Consider the following 14,200-nt stretch of genomic DNA (forward strand, 5'->3'; position numbering starts at 1 on the left):
CAACTTATTGTGAACAAACATCAAATTGCGCGGACGGAAACGGCCGAGTAGAAACAATTAATAATTTAAGTAGAAAGAATTTCTGTTGTACCCATCCCCTTCGAGTGCCTCAGTGACTATTTACCGGTGGTAACCCCTATTGAGATAAAAATCAAGATGGAGAGTGTACACTGTTAAATTTGTATTTATTTATAATGTTTATTTATAATGTTTATTTATAATGTTTGGTAATTTTTCTTCTCGTGACGAGAATATAAACATGAATGCTTCGGGAACTTGTAAGAAGACGGCGCGGACTGGCTCTGATAGTCCAGATAATGTAGGAGATTTGGATCCGCGGATCCAGGTAAGCCGGATACGCCCCTTTATTTTCTCGGACTGATTTAAGCATTTCATTTTTTAAAATCATTTTGCAAAAAATCCTGTGAGGTCAGACAAGGAAGTTATTTGTCTAAAATATCGTTATTATATTGTTCTGTAACATGGTAGATATTAATGTAAATAATGATGTATTTTAGGAAATTTTATATAAAATATCGTGGACCTTATTACAACACAGGTATAGGCATGTAGTAACGACTTATCCTATCTAGCCCTTACTTGACTTATCTGTATTACGCAGCGCTTAACAATACAATGTAAAGATACTACAGCTCATAAAGCAAATAAAAATTAATTGACCTACATATATTTTTATCGAAAGTTTGACTATTATGCTTTAAATGTGATCAGGATAAAATGATTGTAGATCTACTTAGAATTAGAATGCAATGATATCTCTCACACACATTGGCGGATTTAAATGAGAGAAAAGGAGAGAGATCTAGAGAGAGAGAGAGAGAAGTACACCCGTCCTCTTTAAACATACACTGTACAATGAAGACTGGTGTTGCCAAAATTTTAGAAAATTGTATTTTTAAATAGTAAATTTGTAATAAGGAGCCGAACGTAAAATCGTCGCATTTTGAAAACTTAAAGGGGCTTAGACACAGATTTGAAGTTAATATTTTCTCAAATTTTCTGTATAATATATATATGTTGCTACAACTGTATAGCAATTCAGACGGATATATTATGAAAAACTTATTTTATGAAGTTATTGAAACAAAGAATTTCAGGACGTATTTGATTGGCACATCCTTGCACTTTCACAAAGTAAACTTTATCTTTAAAACTTAAGAAAAGTAGAAATTTTATTTGTGAATTTATGAAAAAAATATTAAAACTATAATCCAGAAAATGCAGAGTAGAAATGTGAGAAAGAAAAACCAACTCACCAGTACTGTCAGTCCGTGCTCAGTGATGTGTGCAGAGTTTAACAAATTACACCCCGTGAAACATAAGCTGTTTTTGTAAACAGGGCACAAGCTCTGTTATTGTTAATGTTTCTTCAATTCTTTGACTGGGGTGGACCACCCCCCCCCCATCCCCCCGGAAAAAAATGCTGGATCCGCGCCTTGTTATCTACAGCTTTTAAGGTGCATATTTTTTATTATTTGATTGTTCCTCAGTACAATTTCTTACTCATAATAGACGCTAATAATGGAGGCAGCGACATGTCTACCGTATTTATGGCTGGATTGAACAGTTCGCCAAGCGTTTGTAATGTTCGATAAAATAAATATGTACATAAAATAACTTTAAAAATTTTATGTGTTATGCTTTAACAAGGATATGCAGCGTGCCCGACTTATTAATAAATACATCAACGAAGCTGAAACTATGTTAAGAGATCGAGCTTAATGCGTCGTGGGTATTAAAATATACATGTACTTTTCAATATAGGGAATAATCGCGAGCTTCTGCAACACCCTCTTTTTGTTTGGGATATTCCTTAAATGTCCAGATTCCTCCCTGGCAGATCTTTCACCTGTCACTTCCAGGACATGGCACGGCACCATAATTAATTAAGGGAGGAGATAAGAAACTAGATCAGGATTCGAACCCGGGCCCCCTAGATAAGTGTTCTATCACTGCGCTTCCTGAACAAACCTGCCAGACCGCTTCGTGTATATGAAAAATATATTTGCAGACTCAACTGATAAATGTACATGAGGATCGATACACTAAAATACTTTACATACCGGAAGTGCCCTAATTAATGTTGACTTAAGGACCCTCTATACACCAGTGCAAATTGTTTTTGGAACATTGAGAAAATTATAATGTACATAGGGGTAAATTTTGCGCTTATACATGTATATGTAATTTTCAATATATGCATGGTACGTGGCATTTACCCCCAAGAAAATGTTCAAAGACAACAAAGTATCAATGAACAGAAATCACTGTTATTTTCTTCAGTGGAGAAAATACGTGCGTAAAAGTGTTCAGTTACTTTATCTTTAGCTGCAGAACTGTAGCGTTATGGTTTTATATTTTAGTCTTTGACCATAACGCTACAGATCCCGTAATGTCAATAAGCGCAAGATTTTCTTCGCACTTTGGGGATGTATTTCGCCACTTTCCAGCATTGGTCAATCAACGACCTTTCATCCCCTAATTCTAGATATATTCTGTAACCAACCTGTATACTTTATCCACCTCCTAACCGTTTATAGTCGTCTGGGGAAAAACCTTGCATGGATTTTTTTCCATACACAAAGCCCACAAACGATGTTTGATTAATTAATATGCATGCATTCTCGTGTAGTATAGTTCCAATAAGGGTAATGAATCTTTAAAAAAAAAAAAAATATATATATATATATATATATATATATATATATATATATATATATATATATATATATATATATATATATATATATATACACACACACACACACACACACCCTCACATGCATCACCGACCATTCGAGGACTATGACACCCCACATTCCTCCGAGGACTATACTTTCTAATTGAGATATTTTTTCAAGATTTGGTATATTTATAAGGTTTGGCACTAGATACACGATGGGGGGTTGCATTATGTTGTATTTTGAAAATTAAAGCATGATTTTTTCACTATGCTTTAGAGTACGTTGTGTTAACGTAAGAGGACGTTGTGTTAACGTGAGAGGACGGTGTGTTAACCTTGCGAGGACGGTGTGTTAGCCGTGAGAGGACGGTGTGTTAACCTTGCGAGGACGGTGTGTTAGCCGTGAGAGGACGGTGTGTTAACCTTGCGAGGACGGTGTGTTAAGCTTGAGAGGACGATGTGTTAAGCTTGAGAGGACGCTGTGTTAACCTTGCGAGGACGATGTGTTATCCGATAGAGGACGTTTTGCTTATGCCCCACAAAAGACATGTAAACAAAGTTAGGAAACACATTTTCTGTTTTCAATCATTCTTACGGTGCGCTGTAAGAACGTGCGCCATGTGTGTTGACAATAAGGGTCATCATTCGTCATACACAGGCCGGGGGGGGGGGGGGGGGGTTGATAGCGTCGTGAATCTTAATTTACATAGTTTTAATCAAGACCTTCTTCGACCCTTCAAAAACATAAAATATTCATGTAGACCTCAACATTGTTCCAACCAGCAAAAGTACCGACTTTGTACGGTAGACCCCCCCCCCTCAAGTATTTCCCGGGAAAATGGTTTTAGAGGGGGAGTCCCCCGGAAAAACTGGATCTAGAGAAGGATTTCTACTAAGGAAAGCCAATATTTTCGAGAGATCATACACAGCTTAAAAGCTATAAAGTGTGACTACCCCTCAAGCCAATTTTCTCTCCACCTAAATTTTAGTTTTCGGCTTTTGTTTTATATTTTTCATAATTTTTGCCGATTAAGGAAAATAATAAAAGAACTTCAACACCCTTTTTTATCAATGCCGTTCCTTGATAGTACTACTTTAATAATAAGTGAACTTACAAAGGCTGATGATTTTAATGGCATTTGCCCCCCCCCCCCCAAAAAAAAGCATTATAGAACAGATATAAAGAGCTAGGTTTCCATAGTGTTCTTTTTCTTCCTTTATTTACTTTCATGAAAATAGATATTATTAGATATTATAATTCATTACATGCATTTTATAATACAAAAGCAAATCTTTGAAAAGAAAATATAAATCTTTTATGGACATGCACTGCCATTTTTATCCTCGCAACAAAAGTCCATACACAACCCCCCATGAAAGTACATTTTGTCATTACAAAAAGTACTGTATAACAATAACAAAGGTTTCCATAGTTGAATGTATATACAATGTAGAATTGTCATATAATTTAACGCGTTATATTTTCTCCTTTTCTATATAGATTACAAACCTCTCTACGCATAATTACGAGAAATCATGTAAAACTGATTCATTAATTACTGGTTATCAAGTGACATGGATTGATTTTTTACTCAAACTACAAGTATACTTTGGCCCCATGTTTTTTGAGAATTTTTGTTCCATCTTTTAAGTTAGGATGAACTTTCCCTCAAAATGAATAAATTATAGTTAAATAAATTAAAAAAAAAAACCAAGGAAAGAAAGAAATAAAAATTAACCCCCACCCCATCCCAAAAAAGTCTTTCTTAATATTACATTATAGAAATTGATAATGTGAAATATTGATGATAAGAAGCGATGCGTAATAAACTTGTAATAGGCGTCGGAACCGGAGGGAGGGCTAGAGGGGGCAGCCTCCCAAACTTATTTTTTCAAAGATAGACATAATATAGGCTTTGAAAATTGGGGCATAGTCCCCAAACGTTTTTTGGGGGTGGGGGTTGGTTTAGCCCCCCTTTCAAATTAGCCCCCCTTTTCAATTTTTCAGTAAATATACTATTATTCTAATCTTAGTTTATTTTTCAAAAGAACGTTCTTCATTGAAAAAAAAGAACAAGGTTTCAGTAAATATATTCTGAAATTAATATATGTATATATAAGTTAGTAGACAAATGATATAGAAAGCTGTATATCACAGTACAGAACTATACATGTACATAAATCTGGGGGTAATGTGGGCGTCAATATCCAAAATTACGTTCATTCATGCAGTTGCTACATGTAAGAGATATTTCCATGCAGGTGCTAGATGCTAATTCCATGCAGGTGCTATGTGCTATTCTGAGTGCATATGCTACATTAACTTTTAAAAAATTCCAAAGATAAACAAATAAACCATGTGAATAAGTGCAAGCAAGGATGCATATTTATAAAATATGCCAAAGAAGGTGAAAAAAAAATAGATACATACTTTTGGAAGAAAGCCCTAAATGTAGGTGTGAAATCATGTACCCCATAAAATTAGACAGACCGACTCTTTCAAGGAAACTGAAATTTTAGCTTAAACTCAAAAAAATTCATGTGACTGTATATTGAGTGTATATATGAAGAAAGAATAAGGAAAAATGACAAATGGTTAACAGAAATTAAGAATGCATTTGCATGATCAACCTTGTTTAATTTTTTTTTCAAAAGTCCTATAGATTATGCTATAATCAAGCAAAGATTTTTTTTTTAATGTGTACAGTCAAAACTCTTTAATAGTATCAAGCAAAAATGTTTCTGGCAGATTGAATTCTAAGAGAAATGTTATCCACCGGTCGTCACATACATGTACAGTATTCCTGACTCGAAACTAAAACAAACAGAATCTGATGAAAGAGGAGGGAGGAAGAGTAAAGAAGTAGCCAAAGGCGGATCCAGCACATACTGGCGGGCGTCGGGCATCCCCCCCCCCCAAACTTTGAGTTGTTTTTTTTTCTTTTTGACTTTCGTAAATTGTGTTTGCTTAACTTGTATACACATTTAATTTATCCACACGTAACGACCAGGCACATAGTTTTAGGACTAATGATGAGCTAGTATCCCTAACCCAGGAAATACGATTTTAGAGTTTGGACAATTTTTTTCTTTTCTTTATTTTGTCAAAGAAAACCATCCGTGAACTGTTCTCCTCCTCCTTCCTTTCTAAAATTTTGGATCCGCCGCTGTTCACTTCTATCCTAAATTCATCTAAAATTTTGAGTAAATACGTAACAGCGCTGTCATGTAATTTGAGTGATTCATACAGCTTTCCATCATCGCTAAAATTAAACAGTTCTATGTTGTTAATATTTTGTAGTTATTGTACAGTTTCTGCTCATTTACAAAATGAAACGACCACGAAGTGTTTGTATCGCAGTTATTGTATGTGACTAATTCCCTGGAAATCGTTATGAATGGACTAATCCCCGTGCGTTAGTCAAATGAGCTAATCCCTCCTTCGAAAGCTAATTCCCGGTTATCCGAAATGATTTTACTTTTACATTGGTATGATATGTGAATGGACTTATCTCCGTGTGTTAGTTCAGTGAGCTAATCCCTGCTTTGAAATCACGCCATCCGAATCCTCTAAATTTTACGTTTGTATCGGTATAATAAAACAGTTAAAAGTATATCATTGAGGGAGTTAGCAAGATCCAGTTCCCCTCGACCAGGACTATTTCCCTCGGCTTCGCCTCGGGAAATAGTCCTGGCCTTGGGGAACTGGAATCTTGCTAACTCCCTCAATGATGCATGTACTTTAACAGGAATTTAACAATCGTGACAGCATACTAATACCCATAGATTCAGTACTCACTAGGAAAAGGTGATTGGTGCATGCGATGCATGTTACTTTGCATTGGTTAGCAAAAATTACAAGATGTTGTGCTTAACAACCCAAATCTTAATATAAATCAAACTATTCTTAAATACATTGATTTGATGTAAACTGGGATAAGGACTGAGATATGAGCGCACCAATTTGAAAAATCTCCAAATTTAGTATTTAGAATTTCCTTATTTACTACGAAATATTAATTGCCGGCAGAACTTTAACACTTTTATTAATGTTCTGAACTAGATGTTTTTTTCCAATATCAAGCGGTGCATGCAGTGCACATGTAATAAAAAAGAAAACATCATACAAGACTTTGTAAGGGACTAGAGGATATTATACATGCATCTAAAAAGAATTGGGCATAAATCAAATGAATGATACAAAATTAACTAGAAAGGGGTTACACTGACAGACCCCTTTCCTTCTTGTAAATGCATGTACATTTTATGAATTCCGAAAGCTCTGCGTTTCCTCTCCTTAGGGGGTTGGGGGGGGGGGAGGTTATTTGACTCTATAAAGTTTAAGACTGAAAAATCCCAGGGGTAGGTGTACGGATTCCCTCATCAGCTCTAAATCCTAACTGACTATTGATCAACTAACTGATAACTAATTACAATGTAATTCTGAAACCAAAAGTAGATATAGTTGAACAGGAAGAAAAGAATTAATTTAGGTACGTGAAGATGAGTCAAAAATGAGATACTTAGCCCCCTCCATTTTCCGGATTTCATACAGGTATAAACTTTCATGTAATTTAATTTAGTCATTGAATATTTTTCAAGAATTAGATGAATTGTATGCTGTTAAGGGGTTGAGATGATGAAAACCTCAGTGCATGTATGACGTAATGAACATTCGAAATTTGCAACCCACATAATTATATTGAGTGCAAAAATTAAAATTTTACATGCATTTAAGCAGATTCTCTTTCGCATTCCCCAAAATCATGTAACAACGACTATTATAATGACGTATATTATTATCACATTTTATTTCATGCCTTTATATAATAAATACAGCATAGTTAATAAATCAAAACTGCACTATGTGAATACTTGGCTTATATAGTTGCAGACTCACATCCCTAATCTCCTCCCTTCCTCCAAACATTTTGAATCTGTCGTAAAGCAGAGAGAGATCTAGAAGGAAAGAGATGTTGGTCAACTGGTGACAAATGATGGGGAAAAAACCCCCTCCCCCCTTCTCTATTCTTCGAAGATATAAATTGAATTATTATGTTAATTCAATGTTAATTTAACGAAATGCCTAGCAAAATATGTGTCTCATTCCTCCTAGTTAGTCTTTTAGAGTAGGCTTTTCCTCTCAAATCCCCCTCACCGCGGAAAACTGGCTCTAGAGTAGGATTCTCCCAAGAAAAAAAATGAACTATAGAGTTGTAGGATTTTCTCCACTGAAATAACTAGAATGGTAGGAATTCCTACACTGGATTCAGTTTGCCACTCCTTCAACCTATTAAAATATTCATCTAACCAAAAGCGCATTATTGGCTAATTGAAATTTTAAAAATGCCACCTACAAATAATTTCGCTTTAAAAGTTCAATATTTTTTTTCTAATTTTGTTTTTGATCAATCAGAGAGTTTAATTATTTTAGTCACTATATTTTCGAAGTTCTAATAGCTATCAAATGAATTTATCACACTTCATTTATGAAATCAATGTTATTGTAACATGATATCGACATTTATCCCATGTTTACCCCTTTATCCCGTGGATATGACTCATTGGATATTTTTTTCATATCCCACAGTTAAGTGCAGTTGTGACGTCACAATGGTTTTTGTGTTAGCGTGATGAAGTAAAATTAGTGGAGTCCTACATAAAACAGTGTAAACATTGGTTGTGAAGTATTAAACATGGGATAAAAAGAATCTCACATGATTTGTAGTTGGATATGACTTTTATCCAGCTCGTTGTGTGTTTTTATCCCCTCGCCAAGGCTCGGGGATAAAAAACACAACTCGTTGGATAAAAATCATATCCAACTACAACTCATGGGAGATCCTATATATATACAATAATGTTGATAACAATAATTGATTTATTGTCTTTCCTAGAGTTTTTTTTTTAATTTTAAATAAGTAGATGGGTTCCTATTACATGTAACTGAATGCCTGTAGGAACCTATCTATATTTGCAATTAAGAATAGAATTTTAAAATAGATATTTCCGATATATATATATATATATATATATATATATATATATATATATATATATATATATATATATATATATATATATATATATATTTTCCTTGCACTTGCCGTCATAAATTTCTCTCTCTCTCTATCTCTCTTTGTCAAAGAATGGTATGTTTTTCTAAAGTTGCAGGCATGCTTTTGAAGCTTTCCTGGGACGAGCTTACGGCATATCATAGGGAGGAGAGAGATGGGGGGGGGGAGGGCAACGAAGCTATCCTATCTTAGGAGACTTCCTTATCTTTGCCCTAACTTCAAGACGACGATGTGCTTATCCTAAGACATATCTAAATGATATCAGAAGCGCTGGTGCCAGGAAAACAACTAGAATATATTGAATTTACAGAGCTTATATAATTTAATCCAATAGTTTTTGTAATAATATTAATTTCTTTTATGAATTAAATCAATTAAGTAGGCACTGTGCCGTGTCACTGTATATGTATGCATTTAACCGTACAAATAGAAAAGAGAAAGTGTGATAAAAGAAAATACATTTATTAATTGATGAATGAAACATGTAGCAGGTTAAAACGTTCATAAGCGTGACTACGGCGCGGATGCAGACGGGCACTACCTCAAACCTTTCTACAGAGAGAGAGAGGGGGGGGGGTCTGTTACATCTGGGGACGCAACCACAAGAAGTGGCATTTTGAAAATAAATCTTATTATATCTATTACAGCTCAATACATGAAAACGGGATAAGAATGGACAAACCTGATAAAAAATTTGAAATGAAAATCGAGGAATAGCGATTATTTATAAAATTTCTGAAACATTTTATTATTACCAATACATATCAAGCGCGGATACAGGCATTTTCCGGAGGGGGAAGGAGGGTACAGAGCCGCGCCCTCAAAAAAAAAAAAAAAAAGAAGACTCAGACATTATTGTCAAGCAAGGATAAAAAACCATAAACTTATCCATACCTTATATAGCTATTTCGTTTTGGAGGGGGAGGGGGTGCTAAATCGCTTTGCCTTTATAGATATACAGAAGATGTATAAATGTATGTGACTTTCTATGCCATTGTAACAGGGGTCCGTGTTTTCTAGAGGGATTGGGTTTACTATTAATATCATTTCAACAACTCCCAAGGGGACCGGATCCCATGACCACGCCCCACCTCCCCAATTACGACATCTTAACTAAAGATATTCCTAAGATGCTTTTGTTTTACATCCAAAGACGTATCTTAAGATAGTCCTAAGATATGTACAAAGTATGCTGCTGGTTCTGAGTTGGTTGGGTAAAAGCCGCATATGATTTGGTGATAGAAAGCGAATTCGTGTCGGACGTCTGAGAAAAATTGATTGAAATTCTAGCTTGAAGTTAATTTTCAATCCAAATGCTTTTCTCATACGCTTGATGCAGAAGACAAATAATAATTTCAATTTCCGAATAGTTTGAATTTAATTCAGATTAGAAACTTCTATCCAATCTATTCTTTTAAAGAAATCATCAATATCTTTTAGGGCACGACAATTTTCATTCTATTGGGGGGGGGGGGGTAATTAAGAGGGGGACGCTGGCAGATTTTGGAAATAAAGAATCTGTTCTTGAAAATACATGTATAAAAAATCTCTCCTCCAGTGACCGAAATCAGTGGTATTAAGCCGATATCCGTGCCAGTAGGTACGCATACATGTATCCTCAGATGTCGAAAAGCTCCACAGCTTCGAGAGTTTACATCTATAGATATACTTATATATCCCTTCAATCTCTTGGTGAATTAAAATGATTTGAAGATATATACATATAGTCTTTAAACCTATAAAGCAGAGAGAAATTTGCAACATATACCTTTATACAATACATTAAATCAAAGGAAATGATTCAAGCGCTCAAAATCTGAATAATCACCAAAGAAAACCCAACATTTCAAGAAAAAGAATATGGGTCACAATGTAATTAAATATTGGGACTTTATCAAAGATTTAAGCATACACTTCGATATTGTGGTAGGCGAAATAATGTACGGTCGAATCTCCAAATATGTTACGGCTCCTCGAATATATCTGTTTTTGCATCTCTTCGTAGCATACAAAAATGTATATAATTATTATTTTTGCCTCATTTCTAAACTGTTTTTACAATGTATGGATTATTTCCGTACTGTATAAGGTGGAGACCGGTCCTTAGGATAAGACCGTATAAACCGAAGTCCCTTGTCGCAGTAGATGCTGGCACGAAAAAGATCTCTCTCTCTCTCTCTGCTCAAAAGCCGCAAGTGTCGTGTACAGGTCTCAATATGATTGAAACATTCTCGAAGGGACGTTAAACAACTAAGCAAACAAACAAACAAACATTTTTATACATTGTATTTACCGGTACATGTAAAAGTATATGTATTCTTTCTCTACATAAGATTTGGATTTGGATTCATCTGTCTTTTGCAGATACACCTGTATGCATGGTATTATTTAGTCTGAGACCCCCCCCCCCCCCCCACAAACACACACTTTCCACACTTTTCTGTGGTAGCGTTGAACCGCTTGCACCGTATTGTACAGAATATATTTCGTGCAGAAAAAAAATGAGAGTATTACACCACCCCCTCCCCCTCCTTTCTCAGTTTTAAGAATTTAAGTTTTGTAAAATTGTCAACAGCCTATTTCCCTTCATCGCTTGTAAACATTTTGCTTTTTAACATTTCAAAAAAATCCTGAATGTTTTCCTGTGGCTCAACCCCTCTCCACCTTAAAAAACATTGTTATAGACTTGAAACTACAAACTTTACTTTTCACGATTGAAAAGATTCATTGTCGGCGGATTTTTCCGTATTTCACGATCATGACAAGGAGCACACGGCGGGTATGACCGGTCGGCAGGGGATGCTCGCTCCTCCATGGCATCTGATCCCACCTCTGACATTTTAGAGGTCCGTGTTTGCATCATCAACCTTGTTGACGATAACATGTTTTAACCTAACGAGACATTTTAGATGCCTATTTACTAACCCTTCATTTGGATTTTTGATCTCAGTCTGCTTATCTTCAGGTATATGATTGTCCATAGAATAAATAAACCGTTTTGTTTTATAGAATAATCTGATTTTGACTTCTACAAAAGCTAAAATGTGATGAAATATTCCGAAATTTTAATAAAATATTATTTGAAAAAGCTGTATACATTGTATCTTTAGAAAGAGAGTGATTTGGTTTGTTCTTTTTGCTGCTGAAAGTATAATCATTTATCTGCCTAAGATCACAAACTTTGTTTGCTGAAGTACGCAATTATCGTTGAATTAAGAAATTTAAAATCACCTATGTTTTCTAAACTTTACTTTCCTTGCACCGAATGCCCGATAACAACCGAATAGCCGATAACGCGTTGAGCAGTGTGTGTTTGCTCTAGCTGCTCCTGATTTGTATTGTTTAATGGACATTTGAGCTTGAATACCGTTCGTTATCTACATATATTTCATTCATTGAAAGGGCAGCTCCCCCTTTTTTGTTGCAGTATAGTCAATTCAGGGTAATGTATTAATAAAATTTGGTACTGAAAGATGGAACACCTACCCTCCCCCCTTACACCTCCCACGAAATAGGATTTTCGAGTATGTTGAATTTTTTTCTCTTGCTGCCCCAACCCCCCCCCCCCTTTTTTTTTTCAAAAACGATGCTACGTTCCTGTGAAATATTTGACAGATACATTTATGCGCAAATTGTTAAAATGCAAAGAATTAGAAAAAATAAAACTAGCAGGTACATAAAACTAGCCGATATCATTTACACATGGTTTTTATGTCCAAAACATCAAGGTACGCTTATCACCTTCATACGAGATATATGATTTATTTGTCGGTTTTATTCAACTCTGCTTGTCGCTAGCTAATTGTTAAGACTCAATATATCTACAATTCACTTTGATTCATTTAATGAAATATGACAAAAATAACAAAATCAAGCAGTGTAAACTCATGAACCTGTCAAGCTCGACGTCATCTTGGGATATGCGTACCTACTGGTACAGATATCGGCTTAATACCAGTGAATATTAAAAAAAAAATCCGACAATGACTGGTGCGCCTCTCGCATGAAATGCTTCTTTGCTAACCAAAAACTTTTACACATGTAGTTGTTGGAAAGCTTTTTCTTACAAATATTTTTGATATAAACAACAAATTTAAGCATTTGCTGTTAATGAATACATAATATGAATGTGTAATACAATATCTAAAGAAAACCTGGATAGACATTTAAATTTTTTAAGTAAAAAATTTATTTATGAAAATAAAACACATTATTTGTGAATATTTTTTAAGCCTATGGATAAAATCTTCATAAAACTAGTCAGAACTATGGAGAACATGTTAGTCAAACATATTTTAAAAAGAAATTGGAATGAAATTGCAAAATTTTAGGGAAACTATTTTTTTCAATATTTAGACCAATCCCGATCAAAATTAACACAAAATAAATAAGATGAAATTATTGCCTTCTTTAAGTATTTACCACTAAGAAATTTATTTTTTTATCAAGTTCAATTACTTTTTAACGCGAATTACACCTTAACAAACTTGTATTTCTTCTGAAAATATTATCTATTATCAATTATTATAAAATTCTGGTTGGGATCAGTTTAATTTCGATCGGGATCGGCTAAAATTTGTAAAACATAATTTCTCTAAAATTTCACAATTTCGTTTCAATTTCTTTTTCAAATATGATTGTCTAACATATCCTTTGTAGCTGTGACTTGTTTTTTGAATATATTATCCATATGTTTTGAAAATATTCACAAATAATGTACTTTTTGAAAAAAATTTTTTAGTAAAAAAATTAAAATGTCTACCTGGCTTTTCTTCACATATTTTATGAGATATTTATATTATGCATTCATTAACATCAAATTTTTAACTATAAAGCATCTTATTTGCAAATAAAACATTTTTTTTTTCATTTTCTATGAAAAATTGGAGAAAATTCTTATAAAATAATTAAGAGCTAGGCCTTTCAATGCTGAAACCAAGACTTAAGGAAGCTCTAAACACTGCACACTAAAGAGTTCTATTTGTAGGGTAGTTTTATTGGGTCATTTGCCCTTAGAAGAAAAATAGTATAAATGGGAATCTACAGTTAATGACACAATTTCTTATGAATTAAAGTATTGTTAATGTTATGTTAGACCAAGATTAAGTAATTGAATACATTATTTCCATTAATTTTCCTGATGCAAGTAAAAAACAGTGAAATCTGTTCACAAATACAGTGTAGTTCATTGTCTTTGAACATTTTTTCTGCAGAAATAAGGCAGGTACCCTATGTTGAAAATGAACTTGATACACTGAATATGTGCACCTTTATATGATATATTTTTCTCAAAGCCCAAAAAGCATTTTTCATTAGTGTTTAGAGCTTCCTTAACATGGATGTCTTAAGACCAATGGAATTAAATTTTGGTGTGGCATTCCTCCTTAAGGAAGTAATAATGGGTCCAGTTCCTAATGAA

The 14,200-nt window shown here is 34.2% G+C and overlaps 1 protein-coding gene across 1 annotated transcript in view; it reads left to right on the plus strand.

The window, feature by feature from the left end:
* The first annotated feature begins 203 nt into the window (after window positions 1-203).
* Window positions 204-14,200, plus strand: part of LOC133201877 (SH3 domain-binding protein 5-like) — a 45,142-nt gene continuing 31,145 nt past the window's right edge. The window contains exon 1 of the mRNA XM_061337670.1: window positions 204-346. Coding sequence (XP_061193654.1) covers window positions 221-346 — 126 coding nt within the window. The 5' untranslated portion in view covers window positions 204-220. The remainder of the gene's footprint in view (window positions 347-14,200) is intronic.

This window comes from Saccostrea echinata, unplaced genomic scaffold (assembly GCF_033153115.1).
Source record: "Saccostrea echinata isolate AGI-Se365-2 ecotype Australia unplaced genomic scaffold, CSIRO_AGI_Sech_v1 ptg000046l, whole genome shotgun sequence".
Taxonomy (NCBI): domain Eukaryota; kingdom Metazoa; phylum Mollusca; class Bivalvia; order Ostreida; family Ostreidae; genus Saccostrea; species Saccostrea echinata.